Genomic DNA, 26974 nt, shown 5'->3' with positions numbered 1-26974 from the left:
TGGTAGGGTTCCAGGGAGATCAAAAGCTGTTCTATTTTGAATTCATTCATTTAACCGGAAATAAATTAATTATCAAGAACAGAAGAAATAAATTTGGGTAGAAATAGTGCTATTTCGAAGGTGTTGGAAGAAAAACTGGGGGTGGGGGGGCGATGTTCCAAGGTACAGGCGATATTTAAACATAATTTTATAATTATGTAAACGATAAGCTGTCCAGACGGGACAATGACCTCGTCCATCCGTGGTTTATTCTTTAGGAGGAAGGCGTTATATCGTGCTTGTATTATATCTAGTTAATTATTAAACAATAATAACGTCAATACATCTTAAAAGAAATATGCTTCTTTTAAATTTAGGCCATTTTTGATCTATTATGGGATTGCATCTATTTATCAATTATATCAATATTTTTTACAAACTGAAGAAGTTAAACGAGGATTATAAGCAGATGTCCTCTTACTTGATTGTCAGGATAAATTATGGAACTTTTAGTACGTTATGACCTAAAACTTAACTAACACAATACTCACGGAATCTTAGCATTTCTTATTTTAGGAACGGTCTCTGAAGTTTCTGGTTCTGAATTAATTCCTAATTTGTAATGCAAGTTTGACCAAATTACATCTATAATGATACAAAATTCAACCTAAAAAATAAAACCACTTTCAAAACAATGATATAAAAACGAAACTCGTTAATTTGTTTGCGCGATTTCGAACTTTACAGGCAGTTTCGCCATCTATTAGAGTCAAGTGCAACTTGCAGTTCATGATATTAGCGGTGGATGGCTCTTAAAAAGTTAATGTAAATTATATTTTCCTAATAAAAATACAACCTAAAAAATATATTTATTTAGCATTCTTGGTATCGAAACCTTTACGGATGAACGCGTAATAAAATTTCATTATAATGGGATTAATTAATATTGGATAAATAATAAATATTGGATTATATTTAATATATTCAATGCATATTCACAAATTATATAAGAAATAAATTTAGTTTTCAATATTTGTGACTCTCTCTTTTTCTGTTAGGAAAAAATCGGGTATTTTAAGCAAATTAAAAAATATTATTATTATTATATATTTATCAGTTCACTAGATTGATTATTTTGTATAAATTAAATATTACAAATTTTTTGTATATTAATATTCTGCATGTAGATCTGATATTTAAGTAATTTGTGTATATTTTAAGTGTTAAATTAATTAAAATTAATAAATAAAAATTGTATTCCGTCAAGAGGATTTTGTTGTCAAAACGACGAATAACGTTAAACATAAACATAATCACAATTGCTTTTACGTCAGGAGGTTAAACTTATTATTGGTATATTCTACTTGAAATTTTTCTAGTACATCTAAATGGTTGACAACATAATAAACACTTCATATTCTCAATATTCCGATAAAAGTTTACATTATTTGCATTTGTTTTATCATATTTTAATATCAATTCAGATGTTTTAATTTTAGGTTAAATTTTATAGAACTTTGTGAATCATGTATGTTATATTTCTGATTTGTTCTTTCTTGATAAGTCAAAAAGTGGTAAGATTATATTTATACTTCTTGTTAATGGTCTTTTAACGCGGTTGTATGCATTTCTGCTCATATTGTAGCGTCATTTTTATATTTTGCGAATAAACGTATCATTAGTTTACTTATAACTATTCTATTTTATTTAGTGATGCATTACTCTTGAATTTTGTGAATTATATACCATTAGGACGCGGATACTATACCCTGCCTTAACATATTTTACGCCAGTTTGATACAACTTTGGGTTATTCATATAGTAGTCATAAAATTTTGTGTAGTATACATATTAAGAAGTTTTGGATATAAAGAGGGCTTATATGTGTATATGTATAGTGCCATGTTGATCAAACTACATATAGACATATCTTCCAACTTAGGCCATAAAATGTTACACTTGCTTTATTCATAAAAATTGTGTTTTTTCAGTATATTCTGTTTAAGATTAATATAACTCCTCAAATTTCAAATCATACAGATAGTTGTGAGATTAATTGTCAAGTTGAAGTTGTTTGTAAAATGCCAAGTTATTATTTGGTTCAAGTTGTTCGTAAACTAATTTTTAAAGAAATGTTTATGCAGATTTTAAATTTATTTAAAGACCTATGGTTATAGTTTGATTATTATATAGCGAATTTATTTATGAAATATGTTTCTAATTGTATTTTGTGTAAAAAAAAACATTTTATCGCACACATTTTATTATATTATATTATGTATGGTCTATTCAAATTTTTTTGTACGTACGTCATCAAGATGTTTAATGTATTGCCTGCCACAATTTGTAAATTCGTTTCCGAATCAGACCATATTTTCCTTCGGATTTTATTCTAGTTAAGAAGTGACACAATGCTGTCAGATTAGTTCGAACATGTTAACGAATAAGTTAATAATAATAAAAATAACTTTGAATAGACTATATAATAATTAAATGTTTCAAGTATCTTAGAATTTTTATCTAAGGTTTAAGTATTTTAGGATATGTAAAGATGAATAAACTTACTGAATTTTAAACCGACCTAAGCTTTTTATAGATTTATACCGTGTTATTTAACAACAAACTGTATTTTATTCATTAAACGCACATGTTTCAGTATCAATGTGTATAAAAAGTATAGTGGTGGAGCTATGTCTATTCCAATGTAACATATTGATAGAGAACTTACTTTTCATTGTGGTCTGCAATAACTCAATAACGAATGTATAAACTAACCCATTCTACAAAATGAGTATTCAGTTTGTCCGTTATTGTAAACTTTCTATTGCAATATACTGTTTTATTAGGCAGTAAACTCCGTTATATTCGTTAAAGCTGCGTTGCAATATCAATCTGCAAAAAAATATAGTGGGAAGCTATATTTACTCCATTATAACATCAATATGTTATCCCTACCAATATAGACAAGTTATTTTTCGAGAACGATCTATAAACTGTTTCTACAAAATGAACATTCTGAGTGACCATTAAATATTATTATGTACTATATATACTTTAACTATTATAAACTTTTTATATCATTATACTGTTTAACTTGACAATAGTCTCCATTTTATTCATTACACCTGTATTACCTATATTAAGCCTTCGATATCAATGAGTATAAAAATGTAGTGGTGAAGCTGTGTTTATTCCATTATAACATATTGATAGAGAAGTTATTTTTCATTAACCCATTCTACAAAATGAGTATTCAGTTTGTCCATTATTGTAAATTTTCTATTGCAATATACTGTTTTATTTGGCAGTAAACTCCGTTATATTCGTTAAATCGGCCTTGCAGTATCAATATGCAAAAAATATAGTAGTGAAGTTATATTTACTCCATTATAACAAATTGATAGAGAAGTTACTTGTCCTTGTTGTCAGTAATGAGTCAACAATGAACATGATTTATAAACTACCAACATGTTTGACAACAGAAGTCTGATTTTGTTAGGAAGGAACCACTATAATACATATCGAGAACATATGTTATTTAACGTACATAGCATGGTTATGAAAGAGAAAGAAGAATTTTCTGTAACTAATAGTAAATGTTTGATAGGATTTAGTACGTTTTGACGATGAATAACATGTTTTATAACAATTTATGTTGTAAGACTACATAATGTTACGCTTGTTTTGTGATATATTTTTAAAATTACCGACTTTAAAGTTCTAATTATTTCCATTCATCGAACGGAAAAAGAAGTTTTTAGGCATATTTTTGTTGATTATACATGCATGATAACAATAAATAAATTCTTATGTTCTCTCCAAAGAGAGACTCATATTTCAAGCACTGTTATTTACTATATGAAACATGGTTAAATAGCGTATTTGATGAGCTAATAGATATTTCATTAAAGATATATCGGTCATTACACATTGTATTCGATAATTTTGTTAAATATATATTGCAGTAAATGTAATGTTCCTATATTTTTATTAATAATTTTGCAATAACTTATAATGATAGTTTTCATAATTGTCTTTCAGTTTGCTGCCGATTTGTTAGTTGATCTTCCTTATGGTCAAATCGAAGGTCGAGTGTTAACCAGCCCAGCTAATGTCGATTTCAGGGCTTTCCAAGGCATACCCTACGCCGCTGCCCCTGTTGGAAACTTAAGATTTCAGGTGAGAAACATTATCCGCCATATTTAAATTATCAATTATTAACTCTGTTTTATTTTCAGCCACCGGAACCGCCAGAGAAATGGAACGGAACAAGAAAAACCGTCAAAGATGGCAATATTTGTTATTCCATTAAAAGAGACAGTGATGACGAGAACGAGGACTGTTTGTTTGTAAATGTCTTCACTCCGGTTTTGACAAATGTAAGCTATTTTAGGTATATATTTATGGATTGTTTTAAACTAGTTTTGCAATGAAGACGGACTATTTTAATGAAAGCACACTGTGGTTGATTAGTACATTAATTTAAAAACAAGAATTATTAAGGGATTATTTGTTATAATTTATATCATGGAATCTCTAAATACCAGAACATTGATGAGCTCAACGTGGTATCTTAGCGCCAATTTTAACTGTAGTATACCTAAATATGTGCATAATCTGATAATGTAAGTTTATGTGACTTATAATAATGAAATTAATATATACAGTCCGTACAATAAAACAGTGAAGTCACGTATCAATTTATGACGCCAAAAGGTCCCAATGGGCGACATCAAGACCAACCTTGAGTTTTAGTTTATTTCGACTTTGACATATAATAAAATTCATAAATAATAAATAAAATAATAAAACAAAAATAATGTTACCAAATTCAGTTTATTTTAATAATATAATACTTCTAATGCATATCTTATCGAAGTATTAGTATATTTATTAGTGGTATTATATATATATATACATATATATATATATATATATATATATATATATATATATATATATATATATATATATGCACGGAGTTATCCTATATTAATTATATACTTACCATTAGTTATTTCTATTATCATCGCCATGTTCCTATCAACATTGTTTTTATACATTTCAAAAATTGGATCTCTGTTAGAGTTAATATCATGATTCGTCACCTGCTTTGGGCGAGGACGGTTTCTTTTCGGTAAATCCTAGATTATATTGTTTTTGGTATTTAACAGTAATATCAATACTTATCTCTTCAACATATTTTACTGGCAAGCAGAGGTATCAGTAGAGGTATAAAGCTATTATGTCATACCTATTTGAAGTAACTGATAAGAGACCTCTGTTTCTGACTGTCACTCTCTAAGGCTTTAGCTTTTTCAGTTTATCAATACAAGTAAAGAGCTAAAATAAGATTTGTCGGTTTATAGTTTGTAATTATTATCACTAATGTTTGAAGAATATTGTATACGTTTGGCAACCAGGCGACTTTTTTAGGCTGATTCAGATAGCATTGTATCCCTCCTTTAATATAATAAAATGAGAGGGAAACATTGTTTTATTTCAATACATTGAACATCGTGAATATCTGAGTTCACTGTTATTTTAAATACACTATATATAAATATATAAAATTAATTGAGATCAGGATACATTTAATGGTGGAGTTACACTCAAGCATTTTTTAAAAATATTTTAAAGTCTCCTTTTTACCAACGAGTGTTTACCTGGACTGGACCTACAGTTTAACCAGTTTTAGTGGGCTTCGAACCACGGTCGTCGGCTGGCCAGTGATCAACATAGAAGCCATCCCAAAAGACATCCGGTCTTACCCATCCTGGTTACTGGCGTGACTGGGATGGTTATTGCTTGTCGAATTTTCCACTGTTGCCTATAAAGACATTTACAATTACAATCACAAACATAAAGTACCTCCATGCCCTAGCCGGAGTCGAATCCGCCCCTATATCAACAGTAGAACCGCCCTGTCGCCTTGACTACTGCTTCAACAAAGCTGGCACACTCGAACATTTATTTCCAATATAATAGGATTTTTTTATAGAAAAAAGGAATGGATCCATCCATTTGTAAACACGCCTAGATGGCTCTTTTGTCGAAAAACGGAAATATATTAATTCCCGCAACTACCATTCAGTCATCTCTTTGAACTCAGTATCAAAACCTGTGCAATGAAACTAAAGAATTAATTCAAGACGAGTATTCCGGATTTCAAGCCAAACGTTCGTCAATCCATCAAGGTTGCGTGGTTAGCAGCCGAAATAAACTGTAATTTTTTGCCAAACATTGACTCACTATTGACAAAGTATAACAACATCGTTCAATTTTCAAAGTATTGAAAAACATATTGAAAATTAGTCGAAATGCATCCTCATGGATATTTTGACAGGTCTCTTTAGTGATGTTAATAAAAAATATTTTTGCCTCACTTGAGAATATAAGATACGATCAGGTAACCAAAAATATTTCCTACATCTTCATATAAGTTATATAATAGAATTTACGTAAATTTTGTACCAGTTAAAGGCAATTACATATATATATACACATTTATATGCACCTTAGATAACAAAGCAGACTGAACGACCAAAAACTTCAAATTGACAATTCTGTGAAATTGGAAATGAAAGTGTTAGTAAAATTGGATCATCGAAAGTATAGTTTTTAGTACAGTTAAAAAAATAAATTCTCAAGATGCCTTCATTCTTTATTAAAATTGCCAGATTTTATTCAACTGAAACTCAGATTGAAGTTAAACTGATTTTCCAGACCGATGACACGAAATTGGCCGTGATGGTTTGGATATACGGAGGAGCTTACAGGACAGGGTCGTCCAAATATAGTAACTTTGGACCGGATTATTTAATCGAAAAGGATGTTGTTGTTGTAACACTTAACTACAGATTGGGTATGTAATTCAATATATTTTTATTTTATTTTATATAAATACTTTACAAATGCTTCAAGAACTCTCGAATAATTTTATCTTCTTTAAAAAAATTTATATTTATTTATGTATTCTTAGTTTTAGCAAATATTTCTGAGAATATTATCAAAAGCAGCTGCTTTCAGTTGAGTAGCTTAATATTAACAAATTTATAAAGGCATCATTAGTTCAAATAGATAATGTTAAGTCGTATAAAGTTATATTACGTAGAAAAATAGCGATAAAATAAACAAGTGAGCCAATCTGTTGTTATAGAGAATAAAAAAATCTAGTTAGCGGTGAAAAGCGAATGATTTTTTAATCAAATTTACAGCTTTTTATTTACTTATGTCCATCTTTTGTAAAATTCTGTGTTGTTTCAAGATTCCCCAATATTTATGAAAATAAAACATTAACCAATTTGGGCAATATAGCTATATTTTAAGATTGAAAAACGTAAATACCGAAAAAATTAAGCATTCAAAACAATATATCAGAGTGTATTGATGTCGCTGTTAAGGCCTACAGTTGTTTACACTGTTGTTTTACTTTGATAGTATTTCATGCTTTTGTTTTATAACTTTTAAACCATGGGAAGAGTCCAACAATGTATCCTTCGGAGCTCTTGCAACATATGACATCTATTACTTGTTATTGCTTATCTCTTTTAGCAACACGTGGTTCAGTTTGTTCAAGTGACGTTGACAGGAACGGTTTTAGCAGTTGAAATTAAAACCGATAATTGAGATATGATGAAGCACCATCACTAAGTCTCTAAAAGTGTTTTTTGGACTTTGATAGTAAATTTATTGAAATAAGACAACAAAAATAACGAATGTCAAAAGCTAAAGTAATTATACTAACTACACTAAATATATCAATAATGGTAAATGGAAAACTTATTCTATGCAAAGATAGCAAAATCATCAAATATAAACGTTATTTATTGGACTAGAAATTATTTTTGAAAGGATTCTTTTTAATTTTAAGCTTTATGTAAAAAATCGGTATACTGAATTTTATTAGTATAAGTTTTATACATCGGTAGCCGCTACCATCTTTCAGGAAATTTATGGATTACATCTCGAACGAACGATATTTTGAGGTTATCATCGAGTTGATCCATTTTTCATGTTCATACGAAATGAAGCGCTGCTCAGATAGATTAAGTAATAATTACAAAGAGCAAGATCTGCACAATAGGGCGGGTGAAGTAGCACCTCCACTTTTAGTATTTCCAAGTATATTTTCATTGGTTTTGCAACATGTCGTTGAGCGTGTCATGCTGAAGAATAACATTGGGTATTTGCTCGTATTCCGGCCGTTTTTCGTACAATGCTTAGGCCAAACGCATCAATTGCAGTTGCTAAAGATCGTCATATATCGAATAATTCCTTCAAGTTCCCTGCTTTTTCTTTTTTTTTTGCTGTACAGAACCAATTGTCTCTCTTTGTCTTCGGTGTCAAAATCACACTTTTGAAACGTCTGTAGGAATGTTCGTCGGGTCGGTCGGTCGGAATGTGTGTCTGGCGATCCGATTGTTTGTCCGAGCATTCACAACGATTTTGTGGAAGGAATTTGCACGAGAACTAAAAACACTGATTGAAGAAATACTTGTTTGTTTCGATTTAAACTGATACATGTGATTAACGGGATAATGGACAGGATATTAGGTTAGGTAAAGAAAGTACGGTAGCGCTGTGGAAGTGTACAGTTACAAGTGGGTAGAGAAAAGAAAGAGAGAGCGTTTTGCTTTGCCCAACATCCAGAGGGCGCCATAATTGGCCGTTCAAGTAATTTGATTGGTCAACTTAAATCTCCATTATAGGCACCTGTAAGAGAAATAATTTACTCAAAAGTATATAGCTCAACTTGTTATATATATGCAATATTTTATCTGAAAGATCATTATCGAATGCACAATTGAAGAGTTTTAAATTTACTTTTTTTTTAAACATTTGACAAAAATGTTGTTATATTATCGACATGGCTGAATAAAATAAAAGAGGCAGCTCAAAGACCTACTGACAGTATTTTCATTTCATCCCCGGTTATTATAGAATGTAAATATCTAGAGCCATCATTTCCTTTCCAGTTCATCCTCTTCACAATTACCTAAAGGCAAATGAGCTGAAAATAATTAACTTATGTTCAGCGCTTCAAATGATTTCTATTTTGGGATTTTTAACATTATCAACCATTTTTTTAATGACAGCCAAATAGTTTTTCGAATGAAAGCGATTCTGCATTTCTTTGCTATCTGTACATCCGGGTACACAACACTTCCTAATTAACCTTACTTTTTGTACTACCAACTTATATATACTAATTAACTAATAATTTAATCTCTAAACGTACTAATCCATATGTCAGCCATACTGAAAATGGCGCTCAAAATAATTAATTACGTACCACAGAAATGAAGTGAGCCAATCAGATCCCGTCGGGGCTTATAGCGTACCGATTAAAGCAAGTAATAAGTTAAAAGTAGCGACATCTAGATGTTGGGCGTCGCGAAACATTTCCCAAAATTTCCTATGAAGTTAAATCTCTATTTCTCTCTAGAGGGAGACGTCGTCGTGGTGGCCTTTTATAGCGGGGAACCGCATAGTAAAAATCCACCGGCGTTGCCAACCTATGAACTTGCTGTAGGTGAATGCGTCGTAGCGGTCGCTACATGTCGAAGCCAATACTCACATGTTGAAATCGATCGACCATAGTTGCCATTAGCATTGCATTTGATAATCTTCAGTCGGCATGTACTTCATATTGATGTAAAAAAGTAAAACTTTCCGCAAATATAATTTATTGGATACAAAATCGAATATGTTCAACTCTCTGAAATTTTGTTTTCAAACACTTCAACGAAATGACATATTCAAAAGTGAATCCTGCACATGTAGCACCAATACATTGCAAATAATTTAAAATGAATTTATAGGCCTGATTGATACTTCGCAATTTCGCTAATAAATATCGCTGATCAAAATACAAACAAGTACCTAACGTATAATATATACATTTTAGGACCCTTTGGATTCCTAGCAACTGAAGATGGATTGATATCGGGTAACGCGGGTCTTAAAGACCAAGCTGCAGCCATTCAATGGGTTCATGATCATATAGAATTATTTGGTGGTGATCCAGAGAAAGTGACAATATTCGGACAAAGCGCCGGAGGATCCTCCGTTGGATACCAACTTCTCTACAAAAAAAATGAAGGTAAGCCATGCAGATGAAATTCGGGAATTAATAATTGCTCTTTATATGAAATAGGACTATTCAGAGGAGCAATTTTGCAAAGTGGTAGCCCCTTGAGTCTATTTAGCTATATGGGCGATATAAGCGCACGTGCCTACGCATTCGATTTGGCGAAACAAATCGACGCCACTCTTGATTTTCAAAACGACACCAGATTGCTGCTGGACTTTTTACTCAGCGTTAAAGGAAAACAAATCGATGTTGCCTCAACTTTAACAACTGTCACGGTAAGCATTTGTTTTACTCACATCCACAAATCTCTTAAAATTAATTATAGTATTTACAAGAAGTTACTTTTGAGTTATTGATTATTTTTTCCATACAAATCATATAAATAATTAATATGCTTGCTTATATTTCAAAATTGTCTATGCATTGTAATACATCAGATTAAATTTTATAGTCGATCATAAGATTAAAAAATCGTTTAAATAAAACAAATTAAAACATAATGAAATAATGGAATAAAATGCTCTAAATGTCAAATATTTTCTAGAAAAATAAAAAGTTACTGGGCTCGTCCGGGATTTGAACCCGGGACCTCCCGCACCCTAAGCGGAAATCATACCCCTAGACCAACGAGCCTGCTGTAACGTTGACTTAGAATGGTATATAAACGAAAGTTATCTTAAATAAAAGTTTTTTTTTAATTTTAGTACTTTATTAAATACAGGTATAAGAATAATAATTATCCGTTAATTTAAATTACAAGATTTTTGCCTCAATATTATTTATTAAAAAGCGATAAAATAAAAGTAGAGAGATGCATTATTATTGAGAAAATCAATTAGCAGTAATAATACAATGAAAAATGTAGAATAATCATTTTTAGTCACGACCATTGCCTGTTATTGAAGTACCTAATGATCGAGCCATTATTACTAAAGAGTCATATGAACTGCTCGAAGCTGGTGAATTTTTGAAGGTACCAATAATAGTTGGAACGACATCAGAAGAGGATATTGGTGCCGCAACAGGTATTAATATCCAAATTTAACGAAACAGCTGTCCGTATTACTAATTTACGTCTGTTTTAGATTTAGATCAGATGGAAGAGAGTAGAGCGGCATGTGAAAAAGATCATACCAAACTTATACCAAAGGATTTCAAGCTTAAAGATGGAGTCAACAAATCTGATGTTGGTACTACCATATACAACTTATATTTCGACGGTGTGTCCGACGAGAATAAACTGGGACATTATTTCCAAGTATGTTAATTTATAATATATGTGATGACAAATTTTGGTTTGACACTGAAAATTGAAAATGCAAAATAAAGCTAAAATTTTGAAAAACCATCAGCCCCTTACTGGTTATTCGAAATATCGTTATCGGTCGAACACTATTTGAGAATACTCTTAAGGCAATCCGAAGTAGAAACAAGTTTTTTATTTCTGAAAAAAATTAATCTATTACATGCTAACTCGCGTTGAATCCGTTGAAATAATCAATGATCAGAAGGAGCAACATATTGTGAATACAGTTTGGGTTGTAAAACTCACTATAGCTTTTCCTAACATATTTATATGCGTTTTGTGTGATTTGATGCAAATAGCCAATAATAGGATATGTAGAATATTTTTTATTCGTATATTCGTTGTCCTACTCATAATACTCAACTCAATAGACTATACATTTAGATTAACACCTACTTGCTTTCATTAATATGTCCTTCAAACCTGAGTATTCACGGTTTTGGTGTTGATGTTGAAGTTGTTGCCAACGAATAACGTAAAAAATCCACATTTCTTTCCAAGTCACAATACAATAAATAAATCAAAACTTTGTATTTGATACAGCTATTCAATAATTCATATATTACACTTTGCTGGGCACATTCTTATATTTCTCCTGAATAATTCTTATGAATGTCAATCATACGAAAACTATTTCTCAAAAGGTAAACCTAATACTTTTGCATTTTATTCGATTATATACACAAGAACATGTAGTTGCACTTTTCTTGCCGTTAATATAAAGTCTCATAAGTTCAACATAATAAGAAAGGAGGAAGAACAAAGAATTATATGAAGCTTAGAGTAGATTTCTATTTTGATTGGTAACCTCTCTTGAATCTTTTATTAATTTGTATTGTTTCTTAATATTTATATTTGCATCTTAATATTATAATTTATTGAAATCAATTTTAAACAAACTGGCAAGCAAACTAAACGCAATTAAAATTACTTATTATAAAATTTCATGCAGTATCAACAATGGTGTTATTGCATGAAAAATAAATAACTAATTAAACTATTTGAATTTCTTTCATTTTTTTGTCGAGTAATTATTATGAAAGTATGAAGAAAGAAAAGAAAGTATTATGAGTTATGAGTTATGTTTTAAATTATTTTTTAGTATAAAAGCCATGATGAATATACCAGACCAATGATCAAGCATGCTGATTTGGCATCACAGTATACCGACGTTTATTTCTACATTTTCTCCCATGATGGTCCAATGGGAAACTTTAATATAACAGTACCAGGTAATAATAATAATACTAGATATAGTAATAAATAATATAATACTATAGCTAGTAATAATATAATACTATAGCTATAACAGTCGAAAGAGTGTTCGGAATTTCTGTTTTTTGTTTTGAAAATGTCTGTTTTGAAATGAAAGTGAGATGGTTGTTGTAACACAAGTTTACAAATTCGCGTGAACTTTTGGATCCGAGTAGATGAGAACAATGGTGGTAGCACTGAGTTCTCAGCTGACGACATTGCATTAAACAACATTTCGAAGTTGTTTTTGTGTTGTGATTATCCCTTGTAACGTTTTAAAGTACAGACACAACAGATATAGGTACCGAAATTGTTTTGTAACGCATAAAAAATGAAGCTGTACAAGTGGTCTGAATTTTACATACAAATATTTTAAACAAAAAAAATGATGCACGAAAAGAGTTTTAAACATTTGGATATCCTAAATCAAAACGGTTGTGGTTGGTACGGTTGCGATCTGGTACGGCTGTTGATATCTTTCGGTCCTACAGATACCGTTGCTTCATCGTCGCTTTGGCACTTGAATGTGGTCTATTGACGACGTTGAAAAGAAGCTATTTTTCGGACAGGGCTCCCGTAATCGACGCTGAGGGAGGTGCGCTTGTTCGACGACGTGGTAGCTTATTTTCTTCGACGACGAAAAGTTGTCAATTCTGGTACCTCGGCGAAGACATGACGTGTCTACGGTGACTGCAATCGGTACCTAGCTTCTGGAGCTGCACTGTGACTAATCCGTAGTCACATACGTTACGGTAATTGAGAAAAAACAAATAACGACGGTATCCGACCGAAGCTGCCCAAAGCCTTTCAAATCAAAATGTCTACCAATATGACGGCGAGCGAAGGAAGACATTATGACTTAAGCATAGCACCGAAAGAAATGTTTAGTCGAGACGCTGATGATTAAATAGTGATGTAAACATCTCTAGGAGTTCAAAAAATTGTGAAAGAAATAAAATTTGGACAAAAATTAAAAAAAAAATTAAATGGAAATAATGAAATGAAATTTAAGGTTCATTGTTCCAGCACTAAATAAAATTTAATGAGAAACAAATGTTTGAATGAGTGTAAAGTTGAAGGAACAAAAGTTAAATCGAAAACGAATCGAATTAAAAATATTGAAAAAAATAGAACGACCACGTAAAATACACCGTGTTGCACGTATCCTCCATTCGCGAGTCCAAACCCAATTTTGCGAAAGATCACGCCGGGGTCACCATTTTAGGGTAAATGATGTGGCTCAGTGAATGGAGGTAATAGGAAATGAAACAGTTGCATTTACATTATGTGGCCGTTATTTATTGAAATAATATAAAAAATGTGGAAAATTCAAAATAGAAAACGGACGGCAGCGGTGTTACCTGGAGACGACGCTTGGGCAGTCGATGGTGTTACATCTGAACCAAACGATGGTCGGTTACTAAATGATGAAAATACCCGTCAATAACATCCTAGATAAACGTCTCGTGGTTGCCAGCTATTCGTTATCGTATTCTAGTTGTCGCTGCTGGCACCCCGCCCGTGTTTAACATCTGGGATTATATTTCTGGGTACATTGTTGACACTTTTTCCACGATGTGAAATTCGACATGCCTCAAGGTCGCTGCAGAGGAATATTTTTCGGACCTGATGTTTGACAACTAATGACTGACGCAAAGTTTATAAAATCTTTATCGCCTGATGAGGGAGCAACATGGGCAATATTTCTAAGGCTAGAAACGATTTTAAAAAACCGGCGGTAATTTGGATTCAGTTACCAATTTACACTATAAACATCTTTTTGCTGCTCAAGTCCGAAATCGCATATACTTTTATAATTGCTTGATAGAAGATTGAAATCACTAGTAATAAGAGTTGGTAAGACCAGATACGTTCTGAGACGATCTCCAAGGTGAAAGCTCGTCAATTACTAAAATTTACAAATTGCTAAAAATATTAATAGTATATAATTACAATAACAGGGCCACACTTTAAGCAGTAGATCCAATTCTAATGAAAAAAGTTATAATACCAAATATGGAATAGAATTTAAAAAAATTATATAATGGTAATATTTTTAATGTTCTTATTTAAACCTATACGTCAAGATAAATATAAGATTAAAACAAAAACTAATTGTTTATTAACAACTTTCAAACACAGATTAGATGTTAAAAGAGATTAAACTAGACTTAGTATTTTCTTGTGGCTCTGTAGGCGGTATAATACCGGAATATAAATGGCCCTTAAGTTTATCTAATGGCATAATGTATAATATATGAGTCTTTTATATTAGAATTACATTAAAATGTATTAAAAGGGGAACAATGAAAAATCCTTAATGGATATTTGTTCTTTTTTGTTGTTGAGATTATATAAAGAATTTAGTTGTTTAAAAATAAACTAGTTAAGTATACACTGCCGTTGAAAAGTTTGGAAAGAACAATAAAACTGATAACTTACAATTCACTGCACTACTACGTTTAAATATTAATTAAATCTTCATCGAGTATTTAGTTAATGTTAGTTAAACTATTTATTAAAACAAATTCGGTACTAACTAAAAAATTTAATAAATTTTTCGTTAAATTTTGGTCTCGTCAAAATGATTATCGCTATTTTTAATCACTTATACAAATTTTACTCATACTTTATATTTATTTAAGTATGAGATAATTAAAATATCGGCCAATTTGATTAAATTCAGAAGTAATCGCAATTTCCTGAAGTATTCAGTTTTACTTCAACTTTAATCATATGGCTGGGTTTATTATTATTAGACCATCGATAAAACTATCACGTTTCCACAATCATGCACAATGAACGCTTCTGAAGTATCTCCATCCTTTTGATATCTAGACTCATTCTCATCCATACATAGGATATTTTTACAATGTTTTTTGTCCAATTTTTACGCGTTTCACTAGACGTACTGATAAATCTAACACGTCAATTGCCACAAGTCCCCGGCCTACCATAGTAAAACACATTTTTTTGGCAAAATTAGTTTTTTTTTATTCAACATAATTCCCTTCAAGGGTGATACACTGATTATAGCGACCCTCCAACTTTTCATACCATTTCTGTTCGATGCCATTTTTGTAGTACGATTTGTCCTTTGCTTCAAAATAGGCCTCAGTTTCGTCGATCACCTCTTCTTTTGAGATCTGAGAACAGGAAATAATCGGTGGGGGCCAGATCTAGACAATACGGTGGATGAGGAAGCAATTCGAAGCCCAATTCATGGATTTTTGACACGGTGAATTGTCTTGGTGAAGCAGCACTTTATTTTTCTTCGAATGCGACCGTTTTCGACGATTTCGTCGTCCTTCAAACGGTCCAATAACTCTATGTAATAGTCGCTGTTGATGGTCCTTCCTTTTTCAAAATAGTCAATGAAAATTATTCCATACAGACGCCATAAACTGGCCGGCCCAATGTTGCGTTTTCCCACGCTTTGGAGCAGGTTCATCGTGTGCAATCCACTCGGATAACTGTCGATTGGACTTCGGAGTGAAATGATGGTGCCATGTTTCATCCATTGTCACATATCGACGCCAAAACTCCGGTTTACTACGCTTGATCATCTTCAAACACACCTCCGACTCGTCGTTGTTTTTGATCAAAAGTGACGGCACCCACTTTACATAGTGCTTTTTCATCCGAAATATTCGTGATTGATATGATGTACACGTTAAGTTGATATAAGTAGATATAAGTTGACCATACCAATCTTTAATTAAATATAATTTATTTTAACATTATAGTACATCAAAGACATTTATTATCGAAGAACTGAAAACTACAATTAATTTTACAGCCACAATAATAGGATGGAGTTGTTTCAATATATATACATTGACCTTTTTTCACACTAGTATCGATAGGGTTCTAGGTGCGTTTTTGTATGTAGTGGTATCCCTCGAAGGCCTAATCCACTTAATTAACAATTGTATATCTGAGTAATGTATTTTACTTTCATTAGAGAGCATATTTATATTCTACGCTTAGTTCTTGTTTCTTTCGATTCACTGTATCCTTGTAAAGTCATTATGATATTACTATATTTCTTTTTAGTTGGTCCTGCTACTATCTGTATACATCTTTCTTGATAAAACTACATTTAATCACTCCATTCTCCTTAATGCATTTGCCATATCTGCAAAACAGTTAGTGTTTTTTCTCTACTCATACATGTTAACCAAACATTCATGTATATTCTGAACAATAACACACATGCTCACAAAGCTTTCACTCGTAAATAACTTTCGCTCTATAATACAATTCCCTACAATTGAAGTATATTAATTGTATACTGACCTTTAGTGGTTTTCTCTTTCATCACCCTGTCTTAGTACTTGGCAGTATTGAACCACAAACCAACATTCATAAAGTTTTATTCAATCATTGTCGCTTTCAGAAACACTAGTTAAGTTAATAATCAAGTTGTTTATCTCCAATATATTAAAAACTTGCTCAATATTCTACCATTTGTCAATTTCTTCTTCAATGTATCTGATCGGGCTCACTCAAACCGAAGGTGTTATTTTCAACAATGCCTCTTTCCATAAATCCAGACAGTTCTGGTTTGAATATCCTCCTCGACCTGAATATCTATTCTAATAATTCTTTGCAATATCCCATATCAGCTTAATTGGATTAAAAATGCAGTGATAGGGAGGAAGATGTAATACTCTGTGGCTATAACATTCAATAATCTGATCTACTATGTATCTTTTCTCAGGCTTATTTCTAAAAAAGTGAACTATACAAAAAGGAATTAAATATTTCATTTATATTTACCGAGTAACAATTTGAAATAGTTCATTCTTTAACATGACTTTGCCTTTGCCTTTGTTGATGAACTTGTTGGGATTTTCTCCACCATTGTACTATATATATATGGTAGATATGGTGCATTGTACATAACAATAACTGATGATTCTTTAAAAGCTGATTTTCAAACTACTGCAGGGACAAGTTATGGTTCATTTCTCCATGGTAGTTACCCTTGGACTTAGGGAAAACACTAATTCTGCACCACGAATAAAACCCTTCCTGTTTCCAACATGTAGCATGAATATTATGACTAACAAAACCTAATCGATAGTTATTCCAACGTTTACCTTTTTCCATCCGACTTTTGTTGTCTATGTTTTTGTTGTCTTTACACTATATTTATTATCATCTTGCCATGAGCAACCCAATGTACCATTCTGAAATATTCATGTCTTATTTAAATATATAAATTGATATAATTCTTCCTTGATTTTCTTTTGTTCCTATGTTTTTAAAAATTGTATTCTTTTAAAACAATCTCTGGAAGTTCCCCCAAAAACCAAACCCCTTAGTGGGTTATCTTTACACCACTTAAATCCTATATTATCCAAAAATGTATGAACGGATGTTCTGTATGTTAAATAGCTGTATATCTTTTGGATTTTTATGGATTCTTTACACACCAACAATTTTCTCCGAAATAATTGTATTAAATTTTGTTTATATTGAAAAAAATTCTTACTTATTTACTGTTTTATACATTTCGTATATTTGATGTCTGAAACAAGCGGATCTTGATTCGTCACTTGTTTCGCATAAATACGGTTTCTTTTTGGCGAATTTAAGGTAATATTGTTTTTATATTTTGATATATTTTAGCGACCGTGTCCGTACTAATATACAGTGTATCTGGAAAGCGCAAAAAATATTTTTAATAAAAACCGCGACGATTTCAAGTTTATTAAAACAAAGCCTTAAAATAACGTTTGCCGATTTATAACCCGTAATTATAGTATTTTGAAGAATTTCTAGTCATTTGGCAAACGGACAACTTTTACTGGCTCATTCCGTTACATGTTTAAACTTCTCTAACTGCAATCAATCTCTTTTTAAAAAGAAAAATTGACAAGGATAATATTGTCTGACTGTAAAACTAATTTACAGTTTTAGACAGGCACATATTGACACTCGTGTCACTGCTGTTTTGAATTGACTATATGTTATTTTAAATAATTTAATAATAATACAAGACAGGCGGTAAGCAGTAATAATAAAAAAAATAAAAATAACAAAACAAATGCCGCTTTATTTGTAGAAAATACTTCTCAATTATATCACATTCTCACCTTTCCCATGTAAATATTTAATTAAATTTCCCAAAGTCACGCTTTGTGAAGAATGGGACCGAGAATTTACTCCCTTTATTCCGTCCAGACATGTAGAATAATTCCCCTTTAACAATACACACAAAAGTTCCCTTTAAGTCAGACAGAGTCGCGAAAGTTAAAATTATCATCTTTGGGAAAGTGGAAACCTTATTATCATACACGTTCTCCGGTTTCTATTGCATTAAATATTTCTACGACAGTATAAGAGTTGGAATTATGTAAATTTGAATCAAGACGCTGTTATTTTAAAGGTGTGCGTTTTGTTTATTAATTTGTATGATGGGCCTTTAATGTTGTTTCAATAAAAAACAAACAATACTGGTTAGTTATTAAATAGGACCAATAAATAATGTAAAAAGTTAATTTTGCCCATAAAAATTAAATTGTAATATAGATAATTAGATGAACAAACAATTTTCGTAAGTTATATCTCTAAAATATTATCAGAAAGTTATATCTCTAAAATATTATCAGATGTTTGCATGTATTCTCATCGTTTTTTTAACTTAAAAAGTAATTTCTGGAGAAAATATTGGGAATTGAGAATATGCTAATGAGAAATTTTACAACAACTATTAAACACCATATTTTTCCATTTTACACGACGATGTCGATGAATTTTCCGGCACTTCATGTAGTAGCTACTTTTATCATCTGTAGGTCTTTCTTATGGTATGTAAACCTGTGGAAATCAGTATTACCATCCTAATCTCGCAATTCATTATCCACAAATTTTGTTTTTTGTCATTTACATCAAGATCAATAATTTTAATATAAAAGAACCAAAATTGACAATTGCGATAGGATGGAGAGTCATCACCATCAGTTTCGAATAAGGTTTGGTAGGATTTGGCAGAAGATTGTTTCTAATCAAACAATAAAAAAAATAAATGTCGAAAATGAAATTTCGAGTGTTCCATAATAAAATTATTTATAATAGGTTTCTTTTAAATCAAAGTTAATTACAAAAATAACTTACTATGATGTTAAACGCCATTTGATAGAATGAAAACGGACAAATAAGTTAGAGGCTTTTAATATCGTTCTTCATATAAAGCTAATGCTACAGTATGTCAAGTTGTGACATGTAAAAATACTGTAAAATGTATATTAGTGAATTCGATAGACATCGTTTTGCTAAAAAATTGGAACTTTTAGGCTTATTAATTTTTAGTATTAACATCTTAGAGCTTCACCAATCTGTCTGTGGGAAATAAGTATTAAAATATGATTTCCATTAAACAATATAACTGTACTGACATGTAGAAGATCGCTTCAGTAAGTGATCTGCTGTACAAACTTATTCTCTTAATCTTATTCGAGGTACTATTCGAACGTATTCTAAACTCTATCCTAACTTATCTAATGACTATTCTAACTTATTCTAGATACTATTATATCTCACTCTGTGTGTCTGTTAACCAGTTCGTATGTTATTTTGCGTTCGAACCTACGATCTTCACTGTCCGCACGCGCACTACGCGCACATTTAACTGTTTGGCGAGTGCATTACAATGCAGTATTTCAGATTACTTTGTACTAACACTTCGAATTACGCTCGTTATGTGTTGTAAGAGGATATCGCGCTGAATTAGTTTGTTGGAAACGTAATATAGGGCATCGACGATGACTGGCAACGCTTTATTCTAGAACCTGTGGAGGATATCTATGTTAGATTTGCTAGTAGTACCCCACATTTCAGTACTATAGATCCAAATGGGCCTAAGTATTGACTTATACAGCAAAGTTTTCAACGCCTTATCAGTCATCACTATCTGTTTTTTTTCCATGTTAAACGTTGGTCGAAAGCATTTCCAGATATTTAACGTTGTCTGCGTGCGGGAGTTTATAATTATTTATTTTTACTGAGAGACAGGTTCTTCTACAAAGGGTGAATGTCACATGTGCAGATTTTGTCTCATTTACTCTGATACGCCATGTTTACAACCACATATAACACTTTGTTAAGATGAAGTTGGAAGTTTCTTGGAGCCGATATTTGATCATTAAATTGTTTAAAAAATGTTGGTGCGAGATGATATGTATGACATTTTGTTATTAAATTCCCTTATATTGGAAAAAAATTTGCAAAGCCCAAAATATTTCATCAAAATCCCTCCGGGGGTTTAGGAGTTCAATGATATTCACCTGTACAGAATATACCTATCATAAACTAATGTTACTAGTGCCGTAATAATACATTTATGTTAGATTCGTCGGTGAATTAAGCCAGCCTGCTGGCCTTCTCACAGGCAAGTGTTTTGTCAGTTTTGATGACGATATTAAGACTGTCAGATGGTATGCGCACAATTTCGGCTATCTTGACAGTATTATTGTTTTGATGAAGAAATTGTTGTAGTTCTTGCACAACGGCTTGCCTATCAATTTCCGGATCCCGATTGTCCATAAAGTATATTTGTTGGGGTTGACGACCTGAATATGGTATGGTATCATCAAATGTTCAAGATTTTGTTGCCTTATTTCTGAAACAAAGTTGATTGTTACCAGTACAATATGTGTTGCAAAAAAACAACGTCTTTTGAAAATAACTTATATATTTCTGAAAGTTGCCCAAGAAGTGGTTATAGTCTTTTTCCGTCAAGGGTTTGAGCGTAGTGGTATTTGTGTTGAGAATTTGACTTTTCCACCAGCAAAACGTAACCTAGTAGATTAATCGCTGTCATTTCTCCAATTGTAACTGATTTGTTGGCCACATCTACCGGATCCTTGGCATTGTTAATAATAAATATAAAGAAAGATGAATAGAACAATAACAAATGTGAGATACATTTACAAAGTATGCTTATGTATGTAACATAAACAGTCACTATATGTTTTAACTATATTCTTGGTAAATTTTTCCTCCACCGCCATTGAAACACGATTCGAAATTATCGTTAGCATTTATTTATATTATAGTGGCCGTATATATCATTATTTTTCATGTTTTCGAATCGAAGCACCTATAAAAAAATACCTACCATAATGTGAAATATAAATCGTAGCAAAATATTAAAGTGTCAGTGCGGAGAAATTCTTTTCATTTGTTTAATACATTAACAGGTCAATTGAAAAGTCCCCGGTCTGACACATGGATGGCGCCACTAATACTCAGAAGATGCGTGTATAAATTTGACAGCTGTTGGATAGTTAGTTTATGAATTATAGCATTTGGAGTGAAGCAACTTTTGTTATTGTGAAAAAAATGGACAAAAATGAATTTCGCGTGTTGAGAAAATATTACTTTTTAAAGGGAACAAATACAGTTGAATCAAAAACTTGGCTTGATGCCGAGTTTTCGGACACTGACCCAGGAAAATCGACCATCAAGGATTGGTATGCTAAGTTTAGACGTGGTGAAATGAACACCGAAGACGGTGAACGCAGTAGAGGCCCAAAAGAAGTTGTTACCGGCGAAAGCCTTTAAAAAATCCACGAAATGACCGTAAATTGAAATTGAATGAAATAGCAGACACTCTAAAGATATCAACTGAACGTGAACATCATATCATTCACGAATATTTGGGTATGAGAAAGCTCTGTGCAAAGCGGGAGTCGCGCGAGCTTATTTTTGACCAAAAACAACGACGAGTTGATTCGGAGCAGTGTTTGAAGATCATCAAGCGTAATAAACCCGAGTTTTTGCGACGATATGTGACAATGGATGAAACATGGTTCCACATTTTCACTCTGAAGTCCAATCGACAATCATCCGAGTGGACTGCATACGATGAACCCGTTCCAAAGCGTGGGAAAACGCAACAGTCGGCTGGCAAGGTTATGGCGACTCTATTTTGGGATGCGCATGGAATAATTTCCATTAAATATCTTGAAAAAAGAAGAGCCATCAACAGCGACTATTACATAGCGTTATCGAACCGTTTGGAGGACGAAATCGCCGAAAAACGGCATCATTTGAAGAAAAAGAAAGTACTGCTTCACCAAGACAATGGACCGTGTCACAAGTTAGCGAAAACGATGGCAAAAATCCATGAATTGGGCTTCGAATTGCTTCCTCATCCACCGTATTCTCCAGATCTGGCCCCCAGCGACTATTTTCTGTTCGCAGATCTCAAACGAATGCTCGCTGGGAAGAAATTTTCGTCGAATGAAGAGGTGATCGCCGAAACTGATGCCGATTTTGAAGCAAAGGACAAATCATACTATAAAAATGGCATTGAAAAGTTGGAGGGTCGCTATAATTAGTGTATCACCCTTGAAGGGAATTATATTGAATAAAAAAACTAATTTTGCCAAAACAATGTGTTTTACTATGGTACGCCGCGGACTTTTCAATTGATCTAATCTAATGGCGGCTCGGTAATAGTGGGCGATAGTTTTAATCAATATCAAACAATTCTAGTCATTTTTATCATATGTCAAATATGTGACAACCAACACCAATGTGGATTCTTTGCGACACGGACACTTTGTTTAGGAATTTGTTAATTTGTTTTGCTTGGATTCTTATTTGGATTGTTATTTTTACCATTTGGCCCGGACTTATATTTTCGGAGATTTCTCGTCATATCCATATATATTTATATACATCTGCTCTCTATGTTATTCTCTATCTCTAGCTTTATTCGTATATATTATTCTCATCATATATACCTTCATTGGACTTCTAGAAATTATAACTTAATGTTTGTTTTAGGTGCTGAATATGTTGGACACAGTGAAGATACCAAATATATATGGAAAGTAACATCTAGTGATTATGAAAACGGTGACCTTTCAAAGTTTCCGGAAGGAGATGTTTTGGCTCACAAGAGAATTATTGAGTTATGGACTAATTTCGCTAAATATTTGTAGGTATTCCTGTTAGAGATATATTCCACTTATAAATAGCTTTATTTTGTAGATTTTTATGCATAGTTTCCAATAAGTTACTAAATGATACTAGCAAGAATATATACTTTATACAAATAAAATATTTAAATAAGAAGAAAGCCGAGAAAAATTATTTGCTAGTGGCGCCTAAATTCAAATATATTATTCCTTAATTATTAGCAAACAACTATCCCTCATCTAACCTATATCTCATGAATAAAATAGCCAATGCAAGTCAGTACATCGAAATGTTGTCGTATAAAATTAGAATTTTGATTTACGTTTGCTAGTTTATAACCTCTAATTATTATCACTAATGTTTTAAAATTCCGTTCATGAAGTAGCTATTATTTGTCTAAATTATATTCAAATTAATTTTAAATGTACTATGTTGTTACGATTGGTCACTACTGCATTTCACTGTGTAATTTTGTTTTTAAGGTGATAATTGATTGATAGTTCCGATACAATATTTCAATCAGAATGATAACCAAATTTAAGAATTTCCTCTACATATTGGTACTCCTTCATCATTAATTCACGATTATCTGCTGACTAATCATTATTTATCAGACATATTATAGATTTCCAAAATATATTCCAAAAAACCAATGCTCTTTTAAATAATTAGATAAGACAGTCATTTTAGGAGTATTTCTATTAAGTCACCTACGAATCAGATCACTTGAACACATAAACCATTTCTTCTGAAATCAAAATTAGTTGCTCATCGATCCAATACATTAATGTTTTGACCACTCGATATAAGTCACAGCGCCCTCTACTAACTTTTCTTTCTCCTTTCTATACTGGCTCATGTATCGAGACAAGTCATATATTTAACACTCCCCTTCAATTTAAATGTACTAAATAACTTAACCTAATTAAGATTGTGAACAAAAATTACAAAAGTACATTTAAATTGCCAGAACAAAGCTATTACATTGTACATATAAATTTGTTCGAACTTAGAACTATTCTATTTCTATTTCAAATGAATCTACACAATTATGTGACAAACTAAGGTAACAGTCAATTTTCTACTTAAAAACAATTCTCTCTTTGAACAAACAAAAAAAACTTTGAACAATCATAGGAATAGTCGCCAAAACACTCTCAATTTAATATCGATTATATAGTTTGTTCTTGGGCTGTCAAACATACACATGTATTTCTCTTTGAATGAATTTCTTCCATGCCTGTGGGTTGCTTTTATCAAATGGTATGAATCCATTAAAACTTCCTAGTTGGTTACCATACCAGTCTTCATAACTTGCTCTTTGAAGTCCACTTCTGCCTTACATTGGTCCATGGTCTTCTGGTATCACTGAGGTATCATAACTAATTGGTCATCACTATCCCCATTTTTTGCTTTTACACCTATTACTTTCAACTTATTTATATATCTTTTTCAAACCATTATTCTGCTTTATGAGCTTGGTTCTATTATCTATCTCTATATAATCTAAATCAGTTATTAATGGTGTTCAGTTTTGTTTTGTTTTTTTAAACATTCTTCACAGTTCACATTCTTCTATTGTTATTTTCGTCTCGACTAGATTCATCAGAATCAAATCCTAATATGTTTGTTATTTCCATTACTATCAGATCATTATCATTCCATTTCAAACTCTAAATCAGAATCTTTTTAATATAACCCAGAACTGTCTAAGTGCTGTTCGTCTTTATCGTATCTTAAATATTTTTGCTTAGGGCTTTCTTCTTCTTCTTCGGAAAAATCTAAATAAGCAGGTTCTTGATCCATTATTTTATTTAAGTTTCTCTTGTCATTGAATTGTTTTAATGAAAACATATCACCTTCAACTGTTGGTGTCTTTTCTGTTGAAATAAGCAGACAATAGGCGACATATATCTCATGGTCATCTAATTTCCTTTCTTCCTAATTTCTTCTAGAATTGGTTTCCTCCAATTTAGATAAGATAGATACATTTTCATCAGGTTCATCATCACTGTCTGTTATCTAGTCTTGAATGCTGTTTTCATCATCACTCACATTCTTGTTTTCTTCTTGATCTTACAAAACTATCTGCATCGGTTTATTCACAAATTCTTTTTTGGAATTTTCTATACTGGCCTTATATTAGTCTCCCTATATTTTCTAAATGGTATATCTTTAATTATTTCTTCACTAATATCCATATTGAAGTTGACTTCCACTAGCTTACCAAATTTGTCTGTTTAGATGCGATCTTGTAACTAACGAAACTTATATAAAACTGCCTTTTAATCTTCTATATATTACCCTTTAAATTATAACTAAATTATTTTCCACTTTTGCTGCTGTTAATATTAATTTCAATTTGTGTAATAATCTTCTACGTAGAATTTCTCAGGCAGTCAGTAAATTATGTGTTCTTAATGCATCTTAATCTCGTCTACCTCCGCTTTTTCAATTCCAATAAACTGTTTAACTTCATAAAGACTGTCCATTAAATCCACTATTTGTTCTTTGTGTCTTCATTTTGTGTTCCAACCTTTAGGTGAATTTCTCAATCCATACAATGCTCAATGTAATTTATAGTAACCTGTTTTAGAATTAAATCCTCCAATTTATTGATATAGATATCCAGATCCGTTATTCCATTTATAATATGATCAAACGTCAATTTGATTTATCTTTCACTTTGGATCCAGTTGTGTTTAATTGATATTTATATCAAATTCTAATGCTTTCTAACTAAACTCTTCTTCATTGGGTTCAATAGCTTTTCATTCTACCTGTAATTCCGTTGGACCCCTTGTTTCTAGTTTTTAATACTTCCCTGATCCTTGCAACTTACACATGGTTGATTTTCTAAACTCTTGTATCGATAGAAGTCATATATTTAACATTGACAACTCTATAAGTTACTTAGAGGGTTTCCTTTCCTGCTACTATTCATATTTAAGATTTTCATATATATCAATGCGCAATAATGCGCCAATTCATATTGTAGTACCTATAAATATATTAATACTTTATTTCTTTATAGAAATCCGACACCTGAACCATCAGAGTTATTGCAAAATATCAGATGGCCTAAAGTTTCATCCGACAACTATCAATATTTAGACATCGGAGACAATTTGTCTGTCCAGAAGGACCCCAAGGGAAAATATTACAAGGCTTGGACGAAATATTATGATGACTGGGCCAAGAGGCCTTTCACCACTTATTAAAAGTGTTATATACAGTGAAGAGAACAATTATTTTAAATATTTATACACATCTATTGAAATAGCAGGTTGTTCAAACTGTTGATGATTAATTAATGAAAATGGTTTTTTGAACATATATTATATATGCAAATTCTTTGTAATTAATTTTTTTTTAATAAATTGTATTTTCTTTTGTTATAA

General features: G+C 31.7%; 1 protein-coding gene and 1 non-coding gene across 2 annotated transcripts; one reads left to right on the top strand and one right to left on the bottom strand.

Annotated features, from left to right (window-relative positions):
• The first annotated feature begins 1382 nt into the window (after positions 1-1382).
• On the top strand, positions 1383-26974 carry LOC143206668 (juvenile hormone esterase). The gene is made up of 11 exons (XM_076419324.1): positions 1383-1553; positions 4021-4158; positions 4218-4358; positions 6706-6844; positions 9890-10084; positions 10139-10350; positions 10956-11100; positions 11161-11333; positions 12484-12613; positions 23439-23592; positions 26608-26974. The coding sequence occupies exons 1-11, from the start codon at positions 1506-1508 to the stop codon at positions 26792-26794; spliced, it is 1662 nt and encodes a 553-aa protein (XP_076275439.1). The 5' UTR covers positions 1383-1505; the 3' UTR covers positions 26795-26974.
• On the bottom strand, positions 10637-10708 carry TRNAP-AGG (transfer RNA proline (anticodon AGG)). The gene has a single exon. It is a non-coding gene; the product is annotated as a tRNA-Pro (tRNA).

Source organism: Rhynchophorus ferrugineus, unplaced genomic scaffold, assembly GCF_030347505.1.
Source record: "Rhynchophorus ferrugineus isolate W39M unplaced genomic scaffold, kcgeb_rfMv2 rfM1, whole genome shotgun sequence".
NCBI classification, from domain to species: domain Eukaryota; kingdom Metazoa; phylum Arthropoda; class Insecta; order Coleoptera; family Curculionidae; genus Rhynchophorus; species Rhynchophorus ferrugineus.
The sequence above is the reverse complement of the archived record's forward strand: the minus strand, read 5'-3'. Positions and strand labels throughout refer to the sequence as shown.

Bases quoted from the DNA above. Each gene is read 5' to 3' on its own strand.
- LOC143206668 (XM_076419324.1), top strand. From the start codon at position 1,506: ATGTATGTTATATTTCTGATTTGTTCTTTCTTGATAAGTCAAAAAGTG. The intron at 10,351-10,955 runs GTAAGCATTTGT...AATCATTTTTAG, and splicing joins CAACTTTAACAACTGTCACG to TCACGACCATTGCCTGTTAT. The intron at 23,593-26,607 runs GTAGGTATTCCT...ATTTCTTTATAG, and splicing joins ACTAATTTCGCTAAATATTT to AAATCCGACACCTGAACCAT.